Source organism: Aedes aegypti, chromosome 2 (genome assembly GCF_002204515.2).
Source record: "Aedes aegypti strain LVP_AGWG chromosome 2, AaegL5.0 Primary Assembly, whole genome shotgun sequence".
NCBI classification, from domain to species: Eukaryota; Metazoa; Arthropoda; class Insecta; order Diptera; family Culicidae; genus Aedes; species Aedes aegypti.
Window position 1 is genome coordinate 264,931,707 of NC_035108.1, and position 27,867 is coordinate 264,959,573.

Below are 27,867 nucleotides of genomic sequence, written 5' to 3' on the forward strand. Positions count from 1 at the left end.
CGATGTCGAACTTGCGAACCCTCAATAATTCGGAAAGAATGCGGGTACATCCCAAGAAATTGAGAGACTTACAAATCCATGATCCGAGTTTCCAATCGTTAGTCCGTTTTCGATGCCTGGGTCTATGCCGATTGTTCCGGTGCGAATTTACATTGTATGCTTCCTGTCCTTATTTTTTCGGCTGGCTTGTAAGACCTGCACCATCCCCCTGTCTCGCCGGAGGATCATCGTGCACAGCACTGTTTAAAGTCCCACGCTGGCACTAGGACGATGATCAGCCGTTCCTAACATGGAGAACAGACGCTGTTTTGAGTCGCTCCTAACATGGAGAACAGACGCTCTGATAAGCTACACCCTCAGAAGAGAGGAGCCCCCCTTCCCTATCAGCATACGACCAAGGTCCCACCAGGGTTGGTTACCCGATCTTCCTGACGGATACTCGTACCCCAGGCGGCACCACGGGGAGGTAGGGATAGGAGTTACTGGACAATAAGCTAAGGACCACAAATGGGGTTTATTTTATACCTGCAGGTACGCGAAGTACCAATGGTACGCATTGTCCAGTCATTTACCACCCACGTGTACCAGATTTAAGTCTTTCCAACAAAATTGATGGCTTTTCTACTGGTTTTTCCCTTCTAGACACATAAAAAGCATTCGACAGTGTTTGATATGAAGGCTTGATTCTAAATTTAAAAAATCTTCAATGCTGTTAAATCGTATACTTCAGGTTAATAATCAGAATTTCAAGTCTGAAAGAGCTGCATTTTTAGGCCAATAATATACAATATTTTCACATCTGACTTACTTGAGTCACCTCAGGGAAATCAAAAATCTTTGTTTGCGAAAGACACAGGCCTCTCCACCAAAGGACGAAGCCAGCGTGACATCTGTAGCTGATTGTAAAAAAGTTTGAATATTTTTTCTTCATACTTTTAAAAATGGAAGAATTTTCCTATTGCTTCCAAAACCAATTAATAGTATTCTCACATAAGCCAAAAGCTCTGTGTCACGATGAGAGGGGTTCCAATAAATTGGTCAGATTAAGTTAAGTATTTTGGGCTCATGCTAAATACAATTTAAACTGTCAAAAATCGCATTGAGGACATTCAAGCTAAATATATAAAATGTCTGTATCTATTTTTTAACAGAAAATCGAAACTTTTTCTTTAGAACAAGCTATTGAACTTCAAACAAATTTCTATACCAATATGGACTAGCTGTTGTAATGCCAGGAAGAAAGTTTTGCAGAGGATTCTAAACAAAATTTTGAAAATGATCCTGAAGCTCCCTCTCAGGTATAGTACTAATGAGTTACTTGGAATATCCTTTATTGAAACATTGGAACAAATGTCGAATGAAATTATTAAACATTTTAGACAAAAATCGTTGCTACCTTCTATTTTCCCGATAAATTCCTTATATATTTAGGTTAGGTTCGCTGAAAATGTTATTATTATTATTATCTTTATTAAGGAGATTTTCAGCCCTATGGCTGGTTCATCTCCGTAATCGCTGAAAAGGTAAGATTCATTGAAAAAAAGGTTCCTTATTTATGAAGCATTCCATTGTAGGAAAAAAAAATCAGTCTTAAAGAAAGCTTTTCAACTTATTTTTGTACATTTACTTCAACTATACCATCTAACCGGTTTAAACCTCTAGTATACAGTATTGCCTTCTACTGACGGGTGATACCGAACGCTTTCATTGAGCAACCTACTACGCGAGGAAAACACATATACGTTTGTGCCATCCCGAACCGGTACACGTTCGGTCCCACACGAAGGAAAACGTCGCAATGGAACAGTTTTTCCTTAGCTCTCCCGTAGGTTAGATGGCTTGTTTTAGTGTGGTTTTAGGTGTTCGTTCTGAGGAAATGAAAAGTTTGATGTTTTAGCCAATTTTATATCTCGATTTTGTACGGTCGCCTTTCTTGACGGTCCTATTGTAGGTTATTGTTAATCAATTGGAAAATCGTTGGGGAAGCTTTCTAGATTAATGGCACTGCGAGGACAGTGGAAAATTAATGCGTCAAGTGGATGAGAAAAAGCGTGAAACAAGTGGCGAAGTATGGTGACAAGCTATGAAGAATTAGTTCAATGTTGTGAGCCTTGAGAGGATTACATAAATTTTGTTTGCCCTACCAGTGGGGGGTCGGGAAGGAACGCAAGGCTTCGAGGGGAATAGTGTGAAGGTAGTTATACCACAGTAATACCCGAGAGAGTGCAATGTATCGAAGTGTTTCAGCAAATTGATAGCTTGGTACAACAGGAACATAATAGTGCACAGGATAAGCGGCGAGAATTATTTTCTATTTTTATACCTCTGCGGATGATTCTTGATCCTGCGGTGGCCAACGTGCTGAGAGTGAAATTCATCAATCGGAGTGCTTTCCAGTAACAACAGCAATGGATATTGCAGCGTTTGCATCGACTATGGCCACCAAGGCAAGGGACCGAGCGAGTCAACCGAATGACCTGACCAGTGGGGAAACGTCTGGTTCGCTTAATGGAGCCACTATGGCCGATGCCCGAGCGACCAAGCTCAAATCGTTCATGGGTAAAACACCAAGCGCAATCAAGTCGAAGTTTTTATCAGTTCTGGGTAATAGCACCGAAATCATCAATGGAATATCGAATAAGGTAGGAAGGAGGAAAAAGGATGCTAGTGTGAACGTGATGCATACCTACTATATGCGAATGGTGATTGATGATGCACTTTGTAACGGAATTACAATGAAAAATGTTGCGGAATGCTAAGCACTGAATTTTTGATAAAGCAATTTGGTTCATGTTTTGGAAACAGCATTTCTTCTGACAAGTTGGCAATTTTCTGGTACTTTTTTAAAATTTTCGTGGGATTAAATTAAACTCTGATTCGATTAACGTCCAAACTGTTATGGTATAATCATCTCACGTACAACGTGGTTTCCGTGACTATTTGTTTTGTTCCATATATTGAACCATTCAAATAAACAAAATGCAATCGGCATTTTCGAAATAATCAATTTCAATTTTGTTGAAATACACAAAACAAATAGTATTCAACCATTATATATTTTTCAGGATCCTTTAAATGATTTAGTTAAAAAATGCTACACCACATATTTCAACTAAAAGTGATAAAATTCATGGATTTTTGTCATGTTTTCAATAATGAGGAAGGTAGTTCGATCGTCATGAAAATTATGCTTTTTCCATAATGCTGCAACAGTCAACTCTTGCTTACTTGATATTGAAGGGACCATCGACTTTGGAAGGTATCGAGGTGCAAAACACTTGTTTATCAATTATTTAATTATTTTGGAAAAATATATTCGAGATAGAATTTTTAAGGTGGAAAATAGTTAATCTCTAACACATGTACCTACATGACATGACATTTATTGAACGATTTAATTAACAATCGTTATTAATTATTTGATAAAACAAGATTTCGTACGTATACTTAACACATATTACAAAACAGTTAGTTTGCGTGTATCGCACTATGTTCAACACATCCCGACAGACATATAACAGAAATATAATAAAATTTTATTAGACTACGAAATGCATTATGATAGAACTTTGTCAGGAACTGTTATACACAGAAATTATTTAAACAAAAATATAAAATAATGTGTTATATTTCCCTTCAATTATTTTTTTGTTTATTCCTAACAATTTAATATTAAAATTAAATACAAACTCATGCATTTTAATACTTTACAATATTTGAAACTTTTCCTTTTCTTGTGTACCAACGATTATTTGGTTTTTATGTTTTTTCATCTAGTTTATTTTAATCAACTTGAATTCTTGAAGTTAATCCTGCTATAATTCTAATCAAAAATATTCATATGTATTCAAACAGTCAGGTCTCCTAATTGCTCACAACTATTCCACTATCATCATTTCTTCATTGCCTTGAATCAAACACAACTATTTTTTGTGGTTATGTAATAGAAATTCAGCGAAAGTTTTACTGTAGCGGCGATCAGAGGGCGCTATTTTTCTCTCATGTACAAGTGGATTGTCCGACATTTTCCCGAATGCAATTTCCTCGAATGACGTTTTCCCGAATTATGTTATTAACATACTGAAATCTATTCATGATCCTGTTGCCAAAAAGTATTTCACGTGCTAGCTGATGTAAGATTAGATAAAATTGATTAATTTGTATTAAAATCCATATGTTTTAAGAAACAAATGTTCAATAAGTAGATGAAAAAACCGAATTTAGTACTACACCATTTAATTCCACTAGAGTTTGTATCCTTTGACAGGATTGTACCCCGTTTGGCATAAAGTCGTTTGGCATAAGGTCGTTTGGCATAAAGCCGTTTGGCATAAAGTCGTTTGGCATAATGGTCGTTTGGCATAATGGTCATTTGGCATAATGGTCATTTTGCATAATGGCCGTTTGGCATAATGATTGACTTAGAATGAATATCGGCATTTTCGAAGCATTTACCGAGATCAACACCACCAACCCCATAGCAAATTTTTTTCGTAGGCTCTCAATAAGCGTGGTGGTCGTTCAGGGATATTCCAAGCTATGAATGTCAAAAATTGTAGCGAGCATAATTAAATAAAACTGGTGACGGTTCTGGTGGAAGATCTTTTCGGAATAATAAAAAAAATTTCAACATCCCAAAACATAGAGCATCGTTGAGCTTATTGCGATATACATATTTGAAAAAAGTCAATTAACAAAGCAAGTTCGCAGTTATTAATAAAGGGAACGCGCATAGTATATTTCTCTGCAGATCAAGCTCTGTCCCAGTTTGGACGTAACAATGGATGAAAATTATTTGGTAAAAGAAGGGAAAATTTATTTTCAAACTATTAAAAGCTCTTATTCATAAATCTATTGTTGCAGCATACTGCAAAAATAACCTAGGTACGAGAGCAGGTTATTTTTCGTTTAAAACATTCAAGGCTCTAACGAAAAATATCTTCTCACAGCATAACTCAAACGAACAACACATTTTTGAAAAAAAAAAAAAATATTTGTGGCAAACTTTTGAACGATTTTATATAAATTTTAATTTTGAAAGTTTACATCAAAAACACTGTCTATTATCGAAAGAAGGAAAAAATTGTGATTGAATTTGTTTTTGCCAGCATATTTCAAAAGGAAATCTTGTGTTTGCAAAACAAAAAAATAGATGATGGATATTGGCGCGTTCTATCTATATATTCTATATTGGCACGTAACTTCTTCTTTTAACGTGTAGTGTCTTCTGACTATCATTCCAACAGCACGTCTTGCAAGAATTGTTAAAAAACAAAAAAAAGGTTAACATTTAGTTTAACTAAATAATAAACTTCAAAACAGCATAAATATAAAGAACAGCCTATTATTAGAAGAAGGCAAAATAAATGATTAAACCAATAGAAGATTGGACGCCAAAAATTATTGTGGCATAATAAAACGAATTATAATTGCGTTCAAAATCATCGAAGTGATTTTGGTACTTTTCCCTGAATGTCGTTTATCCGAATGCCGGTTTCCCGAATGACCCTTTTCCCCAAAAAGTGGTGCAGTTTAAATAGGTGCTATAATAGCCTTCAGTGACTGTATGGTGAACGAGAAGAACGATAAGCAATTTAAAGAAGGATGTACAGTATGGCTCATAAAAAAATGCGAAAATCGTCATATCATGTTCAATGATTGGTTTTATATAGAAAATGTGAATGAAACATAAATATTATTCATTACTTGTATTATATACCTTCAAATTTTATCATTCTGACGTCGAGTTCAATATTTATGTGATGAAAGCTTCTAAAACATCAACGATGGCGTGAGATTCTTCACAGATAAGTGTGATAAGCGGCTCCGTTTTGTTGAAAACCTATGAGCTAGTATTGATATAAGTTGTCTCTAATCGAAGGAACAAATTTCATCCTCAAAAATTTGTTATAGGCCTCCGTATTTATTTTTTTACTAAACTTAAACAAAAAATAAAGGCATATTAAACCTATAAGACGCAAATGCCCTCAAAACTATGACCCTGGCAAAATGTTTTATTGTGACCATGAAAACACGTTCTCTAAGAACTCCTCCATCCTCTGATACCAAACAAACTAAAATTTATTATAATAAAATGTGATTTTTGAAGGTGGAAAGTTTATCACCAGAGTATACGCCAATCAGACGCTGTTTCTAGCTTTGGGCGGACAAAACCTTTGAACTTCTTTGATTTATTATATTATTTAGGACAGTAAGAAAAATATGACAAAAATTTTCCTAGATAGCGAAGTTATGTTAGAATATACTACAATAATCAGAAATTACATTCACTAGCAAAAACAATGAAAATAACGTGAATGCTAGATTCACGTTCAAACAATTTTCGTATTTTTTTTATGGGTCATACTGTATTCTGTCATTTTCGGCTATACACATGTTGGCAAAAATGCTGAAGACGGAAAAACTCGACAGAACCGCATAAATAAAGAAGGATGCATATCAGATGGCCAGTTCGTTCACCACCCCGAAATGTATTAAGTTACGACAATTATGAGTGACACAAACTTTTCGGGGAAGTAGGCTGTTCGGGAAAGCGGGATATTCAGGGAACTAGCATTCGGGGAACTGGCGTTCGGGCTAACGACATTCGGGGAACTGACATTCTGGGAAAAATAGCACAACTCATCGAAGTAACTGCATTAATCGATGTCTCTTTTCGCTGATTACTTGAGCAGATCAATGTTATCGGGGCCCAGATAGCCGTAGCGGTAAACGCGCAGCTATTCAGCAAGACCAAGCTGAGGGTCGTGGGTTCGAATCCCACCGGTCGAGGATCTTTTCGGGTTGGAAATTTTCTCGACTTCCCTGGGCATAGAGTGTCTTCGTACCTGCCACACGATATACACATGCAAAAATGGTCATTGGCATAGTAAACTCTCAGTTAATAACTGTGGAAGTGCTCATTAGAATAAGCTGAGAAGCAGGCTCTATCCCAGTGGGGACGTAACGCCAGAAAGAAGAATATCAATGTTATCGATTGCCACCCTTTTGTCAGTTGGAAGCAAAACAATATCTAAAAAAAGTAGCTCCAAAGAACAGCCTAAGTATAAAAGAAGGTGAAATTTATTTAAATTTCAAATCAGTTTTTATACCTGATTTGATTATGATGATAATTATGGTTACATCATATTCAGAAAAAAATGTTTGAAAGAAAGGTAAATTTGTGCTAAATGTATCAAAATCTTCTGTGCAAAAATCTATTCCAACAGTGGAACTCAAAATAATTAATAATTCAAATAATTAATATTTGAAAGAAGGGTAATTTCTGGAGAAATAATAAAATACTATTGGCAATAACTTTCCTAATATGCTTTAGTTTATTCAAGAGCATATGATTGTTGTATAAAGTGACATTTTGTATCAATTGACCTTACAACAAGCCTGATGTCATCAGAAATATTCAATTGAAACGTAAAAACAAATGTCATGTTAAGAAATTCTTGATTTCAGACTTATTATGCCAAACGACCATTATGCCAAACGACTTTATGCCAAATGACCATTATGCCAAACGACTTTATGCCAAACGGCTTTATGCCAAACGACTTTATGCCAAAAAACCTACCACCTTTGACAGATACGCGTATTTCGACCTCAACTGTAAGGCCGTCTTCAGTGTCGTGTACTAGACTCGACTTACTCGATGTTCAATATAATGTGTCACGTGCATTTGATTCAAAGCAACTTAAAGTTTTTTTTGCCTGACGATAAAAGCGAGCATGCAGTAATATGCAGTTTCATTGGAAGCGGTATATTTGGAGTACAGATATTTGGCTTATGAACATTTGGCCGAATGAACATTCGGCTTAGTTTTGCCTTCTCAGAAATATAGACTGTTCTTCATATTTATACTGTTCCAATATTCAGTGGCACTTAGCTGATAATATTTCATTTTGAATTTTCCCTTCTTTGGATAATAGGCTGTTCTTTCACATTGTTTCGTAATAATTACGCAAAGATACGTTTGAAGTAATAGCATACCAGAAAAAAATCTGATTAGAGTTTCAGTAGCTCTGTTAGATTTTATTGACATATTTATCTATAAAGAACAGCCTTCTAATAAAAGAAGGGCAAGTTTCTGGTGAAATCAGTAGTGGCTGCAAGCAGAACAATATTTACACAGTAAAGTTTCAAAGAACTGTTTACGATGATTAGAATTGGAGACTATGTTGATGCCAATGGTTATTAAACTAGTGTTATAAGGAAGAACAGCCTATGTTCTAAATAAGGGATGTCTATAAAATTGAAAACAAGCCAAACGTTGCACTTTTAGGGGAAAGGTAAGATTGTGAGGCTTGGGGATGCTACAAAGGTCATTAGCCAAATACTTCAGTTTACCGTAGCGTAACTGTAGTATAATTGGTAATGCGTGCGTGTACAGAATAGAAATTGTGGGTTCAAGTCCCGCTGGCTACATAATTAGCACAATGTTACCACAATTACACTTAATTTGGCAAACATATCTGTATCTACCGATATTGAATACCTTTCTCCTAGAAGTAAAAATAGCTGACTGCAAAAGTCGAAAATAAAAAAGAGAAGAGTTGTCAAATGAAGTTAAAAAAATAACCATCTGCTTATATTTTAAGAAACACGAACTACAAACGCGGAGGTAATGATCCAATGATAGCTTGGACACGGTGTGCTGAACTGTCAGATGCGTCCCAAATCAACTTAGTGACTCATTTATTCTTTCTAAGTTTTCATGCAGTAAAGATCTCATGTGGTTCACGTCTCACGGTGTGCTGGAACACACATATTATCGAACTTGCATGAACCTCCGATCTTTTTTCACTCAAAGTTATCCTTCATAGTCAAAAAAAGCTTGCGGAATATTAAAAAATCTTTCATCGGCAAAAAATTGAAAAAAGTCGATTTTTGTATTTTTATCCTTTTCCCATATATGAATTCATATAACTAATATAAACTACTATTATTTTGAGCGATTTCACCTGGTGCTTATTTTTCTAGCCAGTAGTGTGAAATTTTGTGATAATAAAATTGAGTATATGTGTAGTTCACTGCCAAAATTTCATGCCGATTGCTCATATGGAGAGAAAGTTACAGCATGCTAAAGTTCAGCATTTTGTATGAAAATCGGCTTTCACTACTATTATTCTGAACACAACTGTAGAACCAGAATATTACAATTGAAAACACGGGGTTCACCGTCCTGACCTTCCCTTGGTTGCTGGTGCTTGTTTAGAGGCTGTGTTACACGTGAATATATCTACGCATAAACATTCGCAAAGCTCGAAGGTTAGGTTTGAGTCGTGCAGTGACTCCAGTACAATAATTGTATCATTTTTGTGTATCGCCGTATTCATTTGTTGGAAAACTAGCTGGAAGCGATGAGGTTGCATATATAACGCTTTTGTATGACCTAAAACTTCACTGACTTATCAGCTGCTGTTTACCTTTTCTTTTCGCAGGCAGCTGTATTTTTGGTTCCGTCAGCTGTTGCATATAACTACGAAACAGTTTGGATCGATGGGGGTGTATGTATAATACAGTAGGGTGGTGCAAATAACAAACAAGTTTGAGGATCCCCTCTTACATATTTTATTTACAATCCTTATGATAAAAATATTATTTTGTCTAAAGTACAGCTATTTTTGTGAGGACTTAAAGGTGGCCCAAAGGTATACTGAAGGTTTATATGAATAATTATATGAAAACATTAAATTTATTTATTTTCTATTTATAGACACTTCTAACAACCGTAATTTTCGTTGAGTATCATAACGGTGTATCTGCAGAGATCGATTTCTTTACTTTAGGGGTCTATTTTGTAAATCGAGCGGATTCATGTGACTCGTCTATAGTCATTGTCGATCAAAGTAAGCAGATGTCACCCGTCGACTCTCATAGTAAACCAGTCACATAGAGTGACAATTGTCGATAAACTCGAGTGACAGAGCCGAGTCGAGCAACATTTTTGGTCGACAGTGACTCCAGTCGAGTCGTTTTTGGTCGACTCGACTTATAAAATAGACCCCTTAATCGATTGGTCACCACCAGCGAGTGACCAATCGATTAAGTTTTCAGCGTAAACGGATGTTTGGTTCTCCAGATCCGTGCTCTTGAAAATGTAAGGTTTGGCTTCGATTCATCTTCACCTTAAGGCGGTAAACATGAGTTGAACAATGATTTTATAATGTCAGATCGAAAGATGCTTCTTAGCTGCCACGGTTAAATATGTTGTTGTACTATAGCACAAAGATAAAAACCAGCTAATGAAAGTAAATTAATTCCAACTAGTTGTGTATGTAGTGCCTCATACTTAGGATGAGCGGTGAATGGCGTCCTACACATGTATCATTGGCTTACATATTAATCGGAACCATTGTACGTTCTTCACATTTCAACTTCTTTTCTACAAAAACAAATGTTTTATCTTGCGTCTAGCGCAAAAAGTTGCGAAAAAAAAAATCGAAAAACTGATTTTTGATAGAATTTAATGTGTTGAAATGGTTGAAATGCTGTTAAATGAGCGGTGAATGGCGTCCTCATGGTAATTTACTGAAGCTTTGTGAATAAAGTTGCTGAATAAACCAATTCATTTTGAGCCAATTTTATTTGCGGTGTTTGTAGAAGTTTAGTTTAGACTAATGCGATCATATATGTCCCGCGAAACGCGGGATACCCTGTCAGATCTCGTTCCCAATTGAACATTATTCCTTTTGGATGTGTGTTCTATAAACATTTTAGGTCTAAGTCTAAGTCTAAGTCAATTTTTCAGTTTAGACAAACAATTAGATTTGACGCAATAATATCATGTTGAAAATTGCGCTGGTCACCTTAGTTTAGACTAAACCCTCATATGGAACGCATAGATGTCTTTTCCCCTATTCGTCAGATTAATTTATTGTCTTCAGCACTCTTTATAGTTTGAAGAATAAGTTTAGATCTAGATATAATTATTTTTGTACTTCAATAAAAGTTTTTCCTTGTTCTGATCATTTTTCTAAATTTCTACATAGAAATCTTCTGCTTCTTCCTGGCGTTACGTCCCAATTGGGACAGACCCTGTTTTCTCAACCTGCTTCTTATGAATACTTTCACAGTTTTCTTCACCGATTGAACATGTTTGCATGTGTACGTCATGTGACAGGTAAGAATATACTCTATGCCCATGGAAGTCAAGAACATTTCCGACCCGGAATTATGCTCTACCGGTGGGATTTGAACCCACGACCCTCAGCTTGGTCTTGGTGAATTACTGCGCGTGTACCGCTACGTCTATCTGGGCCTTATTCTCCATAGTAGTTTCTATATAAAAACATTGTTTTTGAGCTACACAATTAAAAAATGTTACATCGAGTTGCATGTAACAAATCGACGTTCATTAAATTCAACACATTTTTCCATTAGAATTTAAAAATATATGTTGGCCTTAGCATGAAGTATTCTGTCATACAAATAAATTTAAATTTTACGTATAAAATAAAAGAAACACGTTTTTATTTACTTCAGGTGTAAATTTCAGATATTTTAATCTGTATACCTTCAAAAAACCACCGAAATGACTGTAATTTTGTCATACACACTCCCGTGCAAAAGTTTGGGTTCACCTCCTCAAAAATATACAAAAATGTATCTGTGTGGTTATTCGTCCATTTGAAGCTCTCTAAGCCGCATTCAAAAGGCAAAGAGTACTTGGTATGTATTTTTCCATTTTTTTTTTTGAATTTTGTATACTAGTTTTTACCTAAAGTTTACATTTTCTGAAAAACACACTAAAAAAACCATAGCTAATTTCCTCAGCATTGGATCGAACACAATTTTAAAACAATGTGTCATTAGAATTGTAATCTTATATCCTTTGAAGTGCACTCACGAATTTTTTGCGGAAAAATCTAAAAACTACTCAAAATTAGAGAAACACCCCTCAGTATGATGTAAATCGTGCAAAGGTTTGGGTTCATCTGAGCCACACGCAAATAATTTTTGTCAATATCTCTGCCATTTTTCAACCGACTTTAATAATTCATAGCTTTTTCAAATGCGAATAATGGCGCGTACTTGAATGACTGTTTTATTGATTTTGACTAGTTTTTAGCTTTTTCGGCAAAAACTTCGTGAGTGCTCTTCAAAGAATATACGTTTATGATTCTAATGACATCTTGTTTTAAAATTTTGGTCGATCCAATGCTGAGGAAATTAGCTATGTTTTTCAAGTGTGTTTTTTGAAAAATGTCACAACTTTAAGTAAAAATTTAGCATACAAAATACAAAAAAAATGTTTGTGGAAAAATACATACGAAGTCAGAATAACTCTTTGTCTTTTGTGGCTTAGAGAGTTTCAATTGGACGTGTAGTCACAGAGAGATGAACTGAATACTTTTGTATGTTTTTGAGGGGGTGAACCCAAACTTATGCACGGGAGTGTAGATCGGAAGAAAAATACGAAAGATGGGATTTTAAAGCTTTTATGTAACCTGAATTGTCCGAATAAGGCAGATTATCGTTTTGATTTATATTGGGCAGCATCAATTTATCACACAATTAATTTAGATTATCAAAGTCGATAAAGTGTTACTGGGTATTTGAATTACGGCTTTCTCCAGTAATTCTTGTGGTTACTAAATATAGAAAATCAAAATGATAGCTGTTGAAAATTACCGAAATTAATTCATTTTTATTTAAGACTCATGTAGCTATATGTCAATAAGAGTAATCAGCAAAAGAGACTATCATTCAATACTTCCCCGATCGGTTGCTCAATTTTCATCACTTAATAAATTTCAATCTTGTGACTTCCTTGCGACGCTTATCCACCTTTTAATTTCATTATTTACAAAAATATTCTACAGACGCTTAGTTCCAAACTAGTTCCCCAAGAATTTTCTAAAACTTTTGCGTAATTGAGAACGCTTTCAAAATCCTCTTGCTTCAACCATGGAATTTATTAATATCGATATTAAACTTAATTTTCACCGAAATATAAGCATCAAGATTACTATCGATGTATGTTTTATATGGACTCCAGTTAGCTCTGAATTGATTGAAAGTAGAATTGATAAGATTGAGAATCGTTTCATGAGGAATTTTAAATGTAACATGGATATGATCAGAATCAAATTCAATGTAAGTATCCAGTTGACCACAAAGTTTACTAGAGTCAATTAAGATTAAGTCAATTGTACAAGAGCGTTTTTATTACAATAAATAACATGATTGATGGAGATGACTCAGCCGACCAAAAATAATTATAATTATAGTAACATGATTGATGATTTAATAGACAATAATCCAAGTCAGTAAAATAAATAGATATTGATTCTTTTAACTATAAATTCTCATGTTATTAAGTATTTACGCTTAGAACTCATAGTAAACTACCTCTTCAATTCATCAAAGTTTGTCCGGTTGTTTAACAGCATCATCAACTTGATTAACGTTTGCTGGTCAATTCAACGTGAAGCCAATTAAAAAAATCGGTTTTTAGATGACTGCGCTGCAGCTACTACCATCATGGTAGATTTTAAAAGCCATAAATATTTTGCAATAAATTTTGCCTCCGTTAATTGTATGGCGCGTAAGAAATCTCAAACTCCCCCTCCCCCCATAAACCCTTACATAATTAATGGACAGCCCCTTAGTTGTAAATAACATCTAAAGTTGTGAATAGTAACAAAATTTGCAATAATTTTGTTTTTTTTATGATATGTATGAAACACGTTCTGTATTAATTTTGCTATAATTTCAATAGGATTGTTATATATTCTATATTTGTTTGGTGTAAATTTTGTTAGAATTTTTGTTATTTTAACGGTTTATGTTTTATAACAAATGGTGATATAATAAAATCATATCAAAGCAACACAGTCTGTTATTATCTTGTTTCCTTTATCTGGTCGGGAACTTCTTAGGATTTTTCCAGGAATATCTCTACAGGGATTCATGTAGAGATGTCTTCAATGATTTCTATAGGGACTTCTCAAGTGTTTTCTTTGGGAATTTTCTCAGGCATGCATCCAGGAATATAGCTACATGAATCATTCTTAGGATTTTTTCACGTAATTTTCCAGGAATTACTCTTAATATTTCTACAGAGATTCTTTCTGGAAATTCCTACAAGATTCGGAGAATTCTTCTGGAAATTTCTACAGAGATTCGCTGCCCATAAAAGCATAACTGTCCCATTTTGATTTTCGAACCAACACCTTTTTTCATCGCAACATTCATGTTTTAATATACACTTCACTATGCATATGAAAATTTATAAATTTTGTTTGAAAATGTTGTGTAAAAATATGAAGTTGGTACACTGCCCATAACTGCATATTTGTAATATTCGACAAAAGTAGGCATTGCGTAAATTGAATACCAAGTGTGCATTTCATGGCAGTATGGGAGGAAACTAAAATTTCAAAAAAATACCAGGAACTCAAAAGTGCTTATTTGAGGCTGATATTTTGTACAACTCATTTCGCATACTAGGTGAATCGTCAGAAAATAATTCTGATGGAAATTTGATTGCTATTACATTACGAGGCTCATTTATAATCTCAATGTGACTGTTATGCGGTTATAATTACCAATGTGACAAAACAACTTGGATTTTTTTTTCGAATTTTCTAGAACAATCTCACAGATTTCAGTAAGTTGATCGAAAGTATTTATCATTTGATGACTCTCCATGGTATTAACTCCAATTTGTCAAAAATGTCGAATGTGACTGTTATGCAGTTATGGGCAGTACAATCCCATATTGAAAAATAAAGGCATAACAGTCTCTATATGAACTTTGAAGCTCAATAGCAATTGAAAAACTAGAATTATGATCAAGTCTATATTTTTTACTGATCAGTATTAATAAAATAAGTATTCTGTGGGGTGGATCGAAAAGAATATGACATTAAAAAATGTACTAGAAAATTATAAACATTTGTATGAGAATGCAAACCTCAAACTTTGAGCGCTATTTTGTCAATGCCTACTAATTCTATATGGGTCAGTTATGCCTTTATGGGCAGTTCGCCAAAATGCAAAATGAATAAGATGTCATCCGGGATTTCATTTGCGATTTTTTTTTAGATTCTTCTAGGAAGTTCTTTCCTGCAGAAGTATTTTTTTAAACGCTTGATTAGTTCCTGAAAAGCTTTCTGGAGAATCTTAAAAAATACACCTTCACGTAAATCCTTCCAGTCGACGATTTGTCCTTAAAGGAAGTACCACACTGGACAACGGACTAGTGTGGTGCTTCCTTTCCTGACGAAAGTTTTCCGGTTCGAAGCAGGAATCGAACCTGCACTCCTTGGTCAATGCGGCTAAATGCTTTGTAAATTTAAAAAAGATAAAGAATGACCCCTTGAGGAACCTCTGGTTAAATTCCTGGTAGCATCCTTGGAGAAATTCTTGCAGGAGGGATTCCAGAGGAAATCTCTGGAGGAATTCCTGAAAAAATCTCTGGAACATCAAATATGCTTTTTGGCCATACAGTCTTTGTTTTTTTCAACGGCTTTTCTACAATAAAGACTGCGTAGACGAAAAACATATATCATTGAAATATGCAGTTTATTGTCTACCAGCTCATCCCTGGAACAATTTCTAGAGGAAATCATTTAGAGATTTTTTTGAAGAAATGCTTTGTGCAATTTCTGAAGGAAGAGCTGAAGAAATGTCTGCAGGAATCGTTGTGGAGATTTTACTAGAGAAATCCCTGGATGAGTTTCTGGAGAAACCTCTGTAGGATTCTTTAAAAAGCTTCTGGAAGAATTCATCACTGTAGAGATTTTGCTGGTGGAATCGGTAGAGAAATCCATAAAAAAAACCTGTAGAGATTTTTCTGGAGAAACCCCTGGAATAATTCTTGGAGAAATCCCAGGAGGAATCTGTGGACGATTCCATGAAGAGATTTCCCAAAAGGAATTAATGTTTCCCCAAAATAATCCCTGAAGTAATTCTAATGATAATTTCTGATGAAATTCCTGCAGGAATTCAAAGGAGAATCTCTGAAGAAATTTCAAGAAGAACTGTTGAAGGAATCCCCAAAGGATTTTTTGTAGATCCAGAACGAGTTCCTGGAGAAATTTCTGGGGAATCCCTGGAGGATTATCTGGGGAAATCATTGAAATAATTCATGTCGCAATTTTCCTGGTGGTAGCTCTAGAAGAATTCTTGCAAAAAATCCGTTTTCGTGGAGAAAAGTGTCCTTCGGCTGGAGAAACTACTTCGCGATATGGCAGTCGAGTTGTTTGCAAATGCATTATTTATTGCACCTAGGTATTTTGGCCACATTAGCTTCTCATATTCGTACAAGTGTTCCGAAGAGTTAGACGATAAAGTTTGAATATGAATTTTAAATTATGTTGTGAGAAATTTGAAATTCATAGTCTCACTTGAATCCATTTGCACGTCATTGAAATGAGAAAGCTTCAGTTTCAAATGACCCCGCATATTTCTACCGTTTTGTTTCATTGAAAAATGAATTCAATTCTCTTTCTTGCAGATCGACGCGGCGCTAAGTTTATCGTCCTCAGAGGACACTGAAACGACGGAGCACCGAAATCAGGCAAAGGTAGACAATATGCTGCGGAAAAAGTATGAAGCGGCACAGTGGAAGCACCCAGGTGAGAAAAACACGGGGAAAAGTTTAGAACTGTGTATGAATATTTTCCTGAGCATAGCGAAATGCGGAGGGTAATGTGGCAGAGACGAGATATAGTTTTTATCGCCTCGTAAAGTTAGTGTGCACGTGATAGAAGCTCAGGTGCAGGGGCCGCTGCTTTTACTGGCTTTCGTTTACGATTTACTACAGCTTCATAATTTCGGATCAATACATATTGTACGCGACCGACCGAAATTTTAATCTGAGAAAACTTATCTATTGGACGGAAATTTATTTTTAATTTTATCCAACAATGATCACTGATATCTAGACAACATCTTACTATCAGTTGATTAATCAAGATTGATGTGTCCATTTGTTTGAAATGATTTAGAGAATGCTATTGACCATGTCTTCTATAGAATTACGTATCATACAAAAAATCTGTGTGAACATACTGAAAGTAGGTAGGGTGTCTAAAAAGGTCGTTTGGAGTGATAAACTTCAACTAATTAAGTCAAATAACTATTAATTTCGTTCACCCTAGATGGAAAACCTGATGTACGCTCTCAGTCTCATTTCATTGAGAACCATTGCTAAAATGTTTTGAGTAACTTGATTTTCTTTAAACAATTGTGGACTACCGTGCATCTTCACAATTTCGATTTAGCACAACTTAAGATGAAGATAAATCGAAGCCAAATCTTACATTTTCAAGAGCACAAATCTGGAGAACCAAACATTCGGTATAGCTGAAAACTTAATCGAGTGGTCACTAGCTGGCGGAGACCAATCGATTAAGTTTTCAGCTCCCACGGGAGTTCGGTTCTCCAGATTTGTGCTCTTGAAAATTTGAAGTTTGGCTTCGATTCATATTCACCTTGATATCCATGGATTTACCGTTTTGACTCATATTCCGAACACTTAAGGACCACAGTGACTTCAAACTCATCTCACAGGTATAAATTAAATGTTATTTGTGAAAATTTCAATTTCTTCACAAAGTCTGACTGTCAGCTGTGCCAATAAAAATGTTCATTTGAACTTGTTTAGTATTGTTTTTATGTACAAATATGGAACAACATTTTGATTCAAATCCGAACACTGTGTTCATTCTGCCTCATATTCCGAACACATTGATTCAAATTCCGAACAGCATGAATAAATGGTATTCAAATTGAAAATTTCGCAAATAAATTAATCTGAGATAGCTTTACTGACCTCGAACTAGGGAATCATAACTACTCCCGAGGTCTAAAATAGATTGGAATATGTTTATATCTAATTTCAATTGGCTGCCATTTCCTGGAAATTTGATGACATATTTCAGCGAAACACTTCAACTAAATCGTCATACAAAAACAGAGTGTTCGAAATATGAGTCTGTTCGGAATTTGATACAAAACGGTAAATAGCGTATGCATTTGCCTCTATGGACCTTAAATAATTGACAAGCTTTATACTCAAAAAAATTCATTGTACTGTTCATAAATCATTCCATAATTAATGTCCTCCTTCCTCACAGATGATCACACCGAGAGTCATCAAATAGATTTTGAACTTCGTCGAGCCAAGGAGAGAAGAGCCCACGAAGAAGTGCTCTCGGGCCGCTATAGAAATCCAGCATTTAGCCATCGTAAGCCAATTTAGCTCCATAGCACTTCGCACTTTTCGAGTGTCACTTGACTTTTTCTCGTTTTCCATTTCCTTCCTCAAGCAACACCTAATGGTAGTATACAACCGGCGCCACCCATGGAACGGCCCCCATCAAACAGTTTTAGCACTGAGTTTAGCCATAGTAATTATAGTAACAATTCATGTTCGATCGATTCGAAATCACCTCAACCCCCTCCAGATGGAGATAGCGACGTGGCATTGGAAGTGGCCTCAAAATCCGTACCAGCAGTGGAAGCAGTTCCGTCCTGTAAGGACTTCGTTAGAGAACCAAAAATTGGTGAGTATTACAATCAGGATTCAAGATTAACGACTAACCAATTATTACTCCTCATTAGGTATTCCCAGCAGTGCCTCCACCAGTGACAATGAGTCCTGTGTGCTTAGTGCGACCCTGGAATCTTCCGAGTTGAAGATGTGGATTCGGTCGGAGTCGGAAAATTCGGTACCATCTTGGGCATCGTCGATCAGTTTAGACAGCCAGTCAGAGGAAGCCATACTCGATTTTATGAAACGGTTTGTGAAAATCCTCTTCCGAGAAAGCTCATCCATAACGTTGGAGCTCAAGTCGGACTTTGGACAATATGCGAGGGTAATTCCAATCTTTATTAATAAAATACATTTTCAGTTCTAATACATTGTACTTCAATTTCAGACAGAAACTGGTCGACTATGGTTCTCCCGTTTGGTGAACGCACAAAGAGCAAAGTCCAAGCGAGTGGATGAATCAACATTCTACTCGCTGATTCAATACTTTGCAATCATTCTATTTGAGTGTGCTGAAAGCGAAGATTTTTCACCGGCAAAAACTCTGATGAACATGTGCTTTACATTTTACCATGATAGTGAGATGCCCTATTGGTTCAACGATTTAGTAGATGTAAACTACATTGCTTCTTTAATTTCAGTTGATGTTCCTGGTTGTGAACCGTACCGCGAGTATTTGTACACGTACCTTCGGGATCAGCCTATTTGGCATTCGTTACGCTTCTGGAATGCAGCCTTTTTCGATGCTCTACGGACGGAGCGTCAGCACCATCCGGTTCCGCCTACGAAGGTAACCTCCATGACGAGTACGGTATCGCAACAGCAGAATAAAAGCGATGAGGCGACCAGCAGTAATACCCTCGTGGTGCCTGAAAACGAGCGATCCTCGTCTACCAGTGCCTGTGATCGAACGGATCCTTTTGAGTTACATGAGGACAAAAAGTACCATCAAAATCTTAGCTTTGGACAACTAGGGTAATTGTGAAGTACAAACAACAGGTTTTTATTTACTACATTTTATTTCGATTTTTAGGAGTTTCACGTGTAATATGCACGCTTTTGGGTTAAGCCGAGAACTTTGTTATGAATTTCTGATGAAACAGTGTGTTATTGCAAACCTCAATAATGGTAAGTTTTATAGATATCTATTAAAAAAATTATTGTTTGTAATAACAGTGATTTGCCATTTAAGCGTAATTTTTCAAATTTCATCAGATTGGCAAACTACTGTCCGAGCAGAACACATTTGACAATTGAGCCTACGCAACTGATATGACATTGGATCTAGTCATAACTAAATTGCCGTAATTATATTGTCACATGTGCTCAGTTCTTCATCGTATTGACATTACGTCCTCACTAAGACAGAGCCTTCCTTAGTCGAGTGGTTAGAGTCCGCGGCTACAAAGCAAAGCCATGCTGAAGGTGTCTGGGTCCGATTCCCGGTCGGTCCAGGATCTTTTCGTAATGCAAATATCCTTGACTTCCCTGGGCATAGAGTATCATCGTACCTGCCACACGATATACGAATGCGAAAATGGCAACTTTGGCAAAGAAAGCTGTGGAAATTGTCATAAGAACGGTAAGCTGAGAAGCAGGCTCTGTCCCAGTAATGACGTAATGCCAAGAAAAAGGAGCCTGCTTCTCAGTCAAACCAACCCGGTAAATAAAAGCGTATTCTAGAGCAAAAAAATGATATATTTTAACACTGTTCCTTCTTAACAGCTTAACTGACATGATCGATTTTTCTTCATCGATCTTTTTTTTTTGCTAATAACTTTGTCAAATTAAAGATATGACATTTCTTGTTCGTGAAGCAAGCTGTAGTGATTATTTATTTTACAGCACAAAAACATGTTACAAAATGTGAAGCTGTATTCTGCAATAATGCAAAGAGTGCACCTTTGAAGAGAAATCGATCAAAGCAGATATGCTCTTATGAAGAATCAATGTCTATTTCGAGACATTGGTACAAATTTGCAGAACCATCGTGGAGCACCAATCATGATTTTAACTGAAAGCGAAAGGTGTAATATACTTTAAATTTTAACCGTTTTCATTCTCTGAAAATAGTTAGTTGTTCACGTTTTTCAAAAGTCAATCATACTTTCAACAATTATAGTTGAGTCTATGTCTTCTGAACTACGTCAGCATAGCCTTGCCTATATCTGTTTGATGAGATTCACTTCAACTTATAGTAAATTACATTCGGTTCCTATCCGCACCGATATTTTTTTAATGATTCAATAGAATCACATTTTTTTTTCAAGGTGCATTTCAACTGGAATTCTTAATATTTTGAAATGAACCCTATCAAAGGATATCAAAGAGATCGTTGAAATTTCAAGACATTCAAAAAGAACCCTCGGGATGCTGAAGTTTCCAAGATATATAATAAAACATTCTTGAAGAGTTGAGGATCATCCTTTTAGCTGAAAACTTGACCAGTAAGAGTGCTTTTTCTAACTTAATTAGTATGACCCTTAGGAACAAGTATTTTCTTCTTCTTTCTGGCGTGACATCCCAACTGAGACAGAGCCTGATTTTCAGCTTAACATTTTTTTGAGAAGTTATTGTTATTAAATTGAGCCGAGATTCTGCTTTCACGAACTGTCACTGTGAGCCCAGATCTTAAACAAACATGATAAAAGCGCGTAATTGATCAAAACATGTTTTATTTCAACAAAGTTGTCAACAATCGGTTTTAAATAAATTCCTGCACACCCAAAACTAATGCCACGATATAATCTCTTAATTTGATCGAATATGAAGTATTGAAACACGCATCTTTTTACTCGTTTCCAATTGAAATTAAATGCACATAAAACTAAAGCCCTTTTTCCAAATTTGTCCATAAAGATTGAATGTACACAACAAAAAAAAACTAGCGATTTTTCCCAAGCCTGCCTTGATTGTCGTTGGTGAGCGGGAGTTATCTTGCAATTTGGAAACTGTTTCATATTTTGTGTGTAGTATCTTTGCCTCTCTTCCAAGTAAGGTTCATTATATGATAAATAAACATATTTTTATGGTGCGTAAGAAATTAGAAAACCCCCTGCCAACATATTCCCTAACGTAATTAATGGATGACCCTTTAGATCACGATGTTTTTTAAGGTTAGCGTGTTCAACAAAGAGGTACAATAGGTCTTGGTCTGTCATACAATAGAGTCCTATTTTTAGAAAATGGCGTCCTCAAAGCTGTTTTGTAGGTTAATCGTCATTATTTGAGCAAATAAATTCGATATTTTGTCACCAAGTGATATGCAAGTTTTTTTTCGCAGTTTTCTAAGCATCCTGATTAATTTTAAAGATGAAGCCTTCGACAAATTTTACTACTTCTAACCTTTGCTGAAGACGTCATTTGTCTATGTTTTATTACACCGAAAGGCAAAAAAAAAAGCAAAAAGCACAAACCGTAAGGCAGAATATACCACCAGGCTGAATTTGAAGAGACCGAAAACATCATAAAAAATACAAGGCAGAAATACCAAAATACCAAAGATCAAAAAATACCACAATAGACAGAAAAAAACGAAAAACGACAGGAAACCCTACAAAACAGAATGTACCAAAAGACAGAAAATCAATCAGTGAGCGTATTGGATTTCAAAGGAATTTGGAATGAAATTTTCATTGAATAAAATTATGGGGGTGTAGAGGGATTGCTGAATAGTGTGTAATGAGTTCCATCCGCATTACGCTTATACTGGAATGCAGCATGGCTCTCTGAAAAACTCCGAAAATAGGCTTGAAACTCAACTGGGTTTTTTATTTTTTCTAAAAGCTAATCTTTACCATAAATTTGAGTGGTTTCGGCTTATCGTGCACAGTTTGTTTACGAATTGAAAACGAGGCAATTAGTAATAGGGAAATTGGTCCTATTTTGGGAGCGAATCGTAGGTGACTCACTCACAGAGCTGAATCGTCTCTTGCAAAAAAAAAAAAAAAAAAAATAAAGAAAAAATAAAATACATATAACAATTCCTGAATGACATCATTTTTATACATGGAGCAACTTCAATTACACAGCGCAACAAAAATGACATTTTTGCGTGTCTCAAGGATCAAAATATGTGTCTCTAGTAGATTTAGGATTGCTGAATCTGATGCCGTTCTCAGAAATTTCCCAGCACGTCACAATTTTTGGCTACAGGTCGTCAAAGTTGTATAAAATACTGTTTTCATTGATGTTAACCTAGATTATAAAGCATATTTTATCAAACTTTTTTGTGATCTTATCCACTAAGCATGCAAAAGAGGACTTAAACTTTCGTTTGCGATATATTTTGGTTGAATTTTCACGATTAAATTTAAATCAAACCGATCTGTTTCTACATGCTTGCAGTCTCCATACAAAATTCTTCATTTCTCTTATATGGCAAAATACAATACTTTTCTAAACCATCAAAAAATAACTTTTCCGCATCAAAAATATTATAAACTTTGATGATAAGTATTGTTATACACATAAAGTTTGAATTCTGTGGCAAATTAAGCAAGTGAATTGCCTTACAAGCTGGCAAACTTGCATGCAAGTTGGCTGAAATAGTCATTTTTTGCATTTTCAACAACCAATATCTCAAAAACTAGACGTGCTATGACATTTCTGTAAACGGCAATGGATTCAGCAATCCTTAATTGAGTAAATAGAGGTATTTTGATGATGGAGACAAAAACGTGTTCCGCAGTGTTATTTATACTTGTCTAGATGCACTTGATTATGATATATCCAGCTCAAAAATATTTTCACTAGTAAATTTTTAAACTCACTTCCGAAAATGCGTAGTGTTAGTGAATTGTGACTCCTATGAAAAGAATCCGTTTGCTCATTACACTGCGGAACACGTTTTTGTCTCCAGCACCAAAATACCGCTATTCACTTAATTAAGGGTTGCTGAATCCATTGCCGTTTTCAGAAATATCATAGCACGTCTAGTTTTTGAGATATTGACTGTTAAAAATGCAAAAAATGGCTATTTCAGCCAACTTGCATGCAAGTTTGCCAGCTTGTAAGGTAATATATTGGCTTAATTTGCCACAGAATTCAAACTTTATGTGTATAACAATACTTATCATTAAAGTTTGTAATAATTTCGATACGGAAACGTTATTTTTTTATGGTTTAGAGAATTGTTGTATTTTGCCATATAGAAGAAACGAAGAATCTTGTATGGAGACTGCAAGCATGTTGAAAAAATCGATTTAATCGAAATTTAATCGCGCAATTTCAATCAAATTATGTCTTAAATGAAAGTTCAAGTTCTATTTTGCATGTTTGGTGGATTAGATTACAAAAAAGTTCGATAAATTGTACTTTAAATTTCATGTAAACATTAATAAAACTAGTGTTTTATACAACTTTGTCGACCTGTAGCTAAAAATTGTGACGTTCTGGAACATTTCTGATAATGGCACCAGATTCAGCAACCCCAAATCTACTAGAGACACATAATTTGATCCTTGAGACACGCAAAAATGTCATTTTTGTTACGCTGTGTTATTGAGAGTCAATTCTTTTAAACGATTCATGAGTGTGTCTTCCATCTCTAGAGTGCATGGTGTGAGGAAGAGCACTAGGTTGTTTGAACGAACAGTTTGTAGTTGGTCAATGATATGTTGTATAAATTTAAATTGTTCTTTGAAATTTGAAAACATTTTTCCAAATTGCTCCGTCGACGTCGAATTCATTGAATATTTGGTTTTGATGTAAAACGACATTCACTGAAACTCGATTATAAGTGCTTCCAGCCTCTTGGATTTTTTTTTCTCTTGGTCATTTCCGCCTTGAGGAATTCAGCCTTCTGACATTATGAATCTGGTATTTCTCTATTTGTGTTGGATATCTAAGAGACAAAACTTGCTTACTTACTGGCTCAACATCTGATTTACTTGCTCACATAATTGCAACTCTTGACTGAACAATTCTAACCAAAACACCATTTTCTAAGCAGTCAGGATCCTGAGATATCAGTAAAACAAAATCTGAATGCTTACAAGTGCCACCTAGTGTAAAGCTTACAAATCTACTGGCCCGAATAATGACAGCCAATGATCAATTGAACAACTTTATCGGAAGTGCCATCTTGATAAATAGTCAGAATCCAGAGATATGCGCGAAACAAAATGTGCGTGCTTACTAGCACCAACTGATGGTAATATCTCGAATCTACAAGCTTGCTGAATAACCGCCCTTGAAGTAAAGCAAATCATATCTTAGATGTACAATTCTAAGGGACCATCCTATGTCATCAGCTTTTGAATTGATGAACTACTCTGCCGAAGACGTCAACCTTCTAAATAATCACAATCCTCACTCATTTTTTTTTCGAAAAATCTCGGCATTTTTTAATAGTTATTTAACGAGATTAGCACTGAGATTAGAACGTACTCAGCATTCAAATTTTGCAGAAGTCGGTCGAAGACAGTACTGTGCTATATCTTACCATATATGAGATATTCAATAATACCCCAAAATATGAAATCTCATAAGCCCTGGTTCTAAATTTCGCGTAGCAGGTTTGCGCTTGGAAAAAGACCAGACTGTATTCGAATGCCAATTAAAACAGCATACTGTGGATCTGATGTTTAAGATTAAGTGCTACTCTGCTAAGTTATTTTTAGACATGGCTGCGTGCGTCTCAGTTTAAAAGACGATGTTTGTATGTATTGGATAAAATGAAATAAAACGTTATAATACAATTGTCGGTAGGCACAATACAATTCTTGTATTGTTCTTATGCAGAGATTGTATTAGGTGGGACCTTGCAATTTTTGAATCGATTGAAAATTCAATCGATTAAGTTTTCAGCTCAAACGGATGTTCGGTTCTCCAGATTTTTGCTCTTGAAAATTTGAGGTTTGGCTTCGATTCATCTTCATTTTAAAGGAACTCCTAGATAATTCGACGATAGAATCACTGGATGTATTCATGGAAAAACTCATGGAAGACCTTGAAATTCATTGCTTTGATAAATTCAAAAAATCTTCGGAGTAATTTCTAGAGCAGTGATGCTCAAGCTGCAGCGTATTGCAAACCAAATCACGATTTTTTATCAGAGCAGCCGGTGCTATCCCGTTAGGCCGAAGGTCATTAGGTCAAATGCCGTTAGGCCGAAAGGGTCATTATGCCGAAAATGGACGATAGATTTAATGAACCGTAAGGTCGAATGGGTCATGATGAATTTTCAGGTCGAATGGATCATTTGTTTCACCTAGAAGAAGACAATAACCACTGTGAAATATAACTAGAAAGAACAGCCTTTGATTTAAAGACGGAAAAAACACTGATGAATGAGTTAGCCATTTTAAATAGTAATGATCAAATGTTATTGTGGCCTAACGACCCTTTCGGCCTAACGGCATTCGGCCTAATGGCCTTCGGCCTATTGACATTCAGCCTAAAAACTCGATTAAGGTGAAGATGAATTGAAGCCAAATCTCAAATGTCCAATAGCACAAGTCTGAAGAACCGGACAACCAATCATACTGAAAATTCGATCGATTGGTCTTCACCAGCGATTGACCAATCGATTAAATTTTTAGCTTGAATGAATGTCTGATTCTCCAGATTTGTGTTCTTGAAAATTTGAGGCTTGGCTTCGATGCATCTTCAGAGTTGTGTGTGATCTGTTGAATCTGTTGCATGCTTCTGTGGAGGATTAGGATCGTGTCTGGTTCGCGTAGTAACTATACTATCGGTATCGGTCATCCGTGTATATGCTCAGATATTAATTTAAAATTATAATTTTATCGTTTACCAAAACGAATCCTTTTTCATATCCAAACTCCCAGTGTTTTCTTGTGGAAATGCAGAGGACTCCTCGGCTTCAATAAAGGAAGTAACCCATCAACATTTTCCTTCCATCCTTAAATTGATCATGCATGGATGCAGCCGGCACCGTTATTGTTTGTCATAATAATGAGAGCACCAGTACTTACACATTGAAGATGCTATTGATCCTGAGTAGCGTCCGTTGGTTCCCTATGTAAATACAGCTGTTCTTACAATAACGGAATAGCATCTGCAGGCGGTCAATCATGATCATGTATCTTATTACAAAATTTCAGACAATTCTGTCAATGCCAAAGTAAATCATGGAAATACCCAAGTAATTCTTCACCATACGTATTATAATTATCTAACTAAGAACGAAGCTGTACATCACGTAAAATATTTTTAGGAGTTTTTAAGCGCCTCCCTCTCATGGTAAAATTTTTGGAATGAGAATTAAAAATGAATTAAATAAAGTAAATTGCGTATAAGAAATTTTAGACTTCTCCCAAACCCTTACGTAATTAAAAAACGGCTCCAAACCTCGTAAGATAAATCAGTTAAAAATCACCATTATGCAGTTTGCTGCCTTAACTAGTTGTCAGCATCTAAATGCAGATGTTGTTATTTATTTCCAGAGCAACAAAAATTACTCAAGGACAACGTTGACCGGATGTATCGTGAAACCGACCCATGGCGTGAAAACTAGAGAACTAGCTCTACAAAAACACCAAGGAACAAGTGGCTGTTATCAAGTGTTTCAGAGTAGATATCTGATTTTTTGGCTTTAATTCACTACAATTCACTTATGATTTTCCTCCTAATCTTAAACAGTTGTATATTCTTCATATAAAAATGTTGATTAATTTTAAAAATTGCTACAAACTTAACCGTTTAACCCAGTGGTTACCAAATCTCGAACAGCAAAAAGATGAAGCTTTATTAATTGATAGAGAGCAAGAGGACAGAGTTTGTGATATATTTGTGATTTTAGCCGAGGAGCACCTGTTGATACTGTTAAGTTGTTTGTATTTTTATAGAGTGGAGAAAGAGACTTTAAATCGATGAATAACACATAGCTGGTTTACTACAAGAACAACAATTTAGGCCACAACCCGTTGAAGAACGTAACTACTAGAAGATATAGATTGATAAGTATTTTCTATACATTCCTGTCTCGAAGAAATGGAAATAAGCAAATAAAATATCTTATCTTAAAACATTCTCAACCCCTTAGGATGGGTAGTATTGTGGGTGAAATGGAAAAGCATTGTTAAACAAGATGTGACAATAAAGCATGCAATTAAGGTTGTAATGCTTGGCGGTAGTAAAAAGATTCAGTAAGCTTGCAGCGAGACACGGAGTGTCATTTATTATTCAAACCGCTTTTAGTAGTTTTATTAAAGATAAGATAATGCAATGACGACAAGCAATAGTTCTAAGTGAAATGTGATTGGATTGCATGATAAGGGTCTAAAATACTGATGATTGACGTTTCCAACTCTGCAAATTGTGTTACATGTGATGAGTAGTACTGTGGAAGGAGAAAAAATAAATTTGAATTTGACCAACCATTA

The 27,867-nt window shown here is 35.5% G+C and overlaps 1 protein-coding gene across 1 annotated transcript; it reads left to right on the top strand.

Annotated features, from left to right (window-relative positions):
• Positions 1 to 1,795: 1,795 nt before the first annotated feature.
• Positions 1,796 to 27,867, top strand: LOC5572928 (uncharacterized protein KIAA0513). Its single transcript, XM_001654213.2, has 9 exons — positions 1,796 to 2,642; positions 16,478 to 16,598; positions 18,102 to 18,212; positions 18,294 to 18,530; positions 18,589 to 18,842; positions 18,906 to 19,095; positions 19,159 to 19,492; positions 19,551 to 19,645; positions 26,929 to 27,867. The coding sequence occupies exons 1-9, from the start codon at positions 2,409 to 2,411 to the stop codon at positions 26,997 to 26,999; spliced, it is 1,647 nt and encodes a 548-aa protein (XP_001654263.2). The 5' UTR covers positions 1,796 to 2,408; the 3' UTR covers positions 27,000 to 27,867.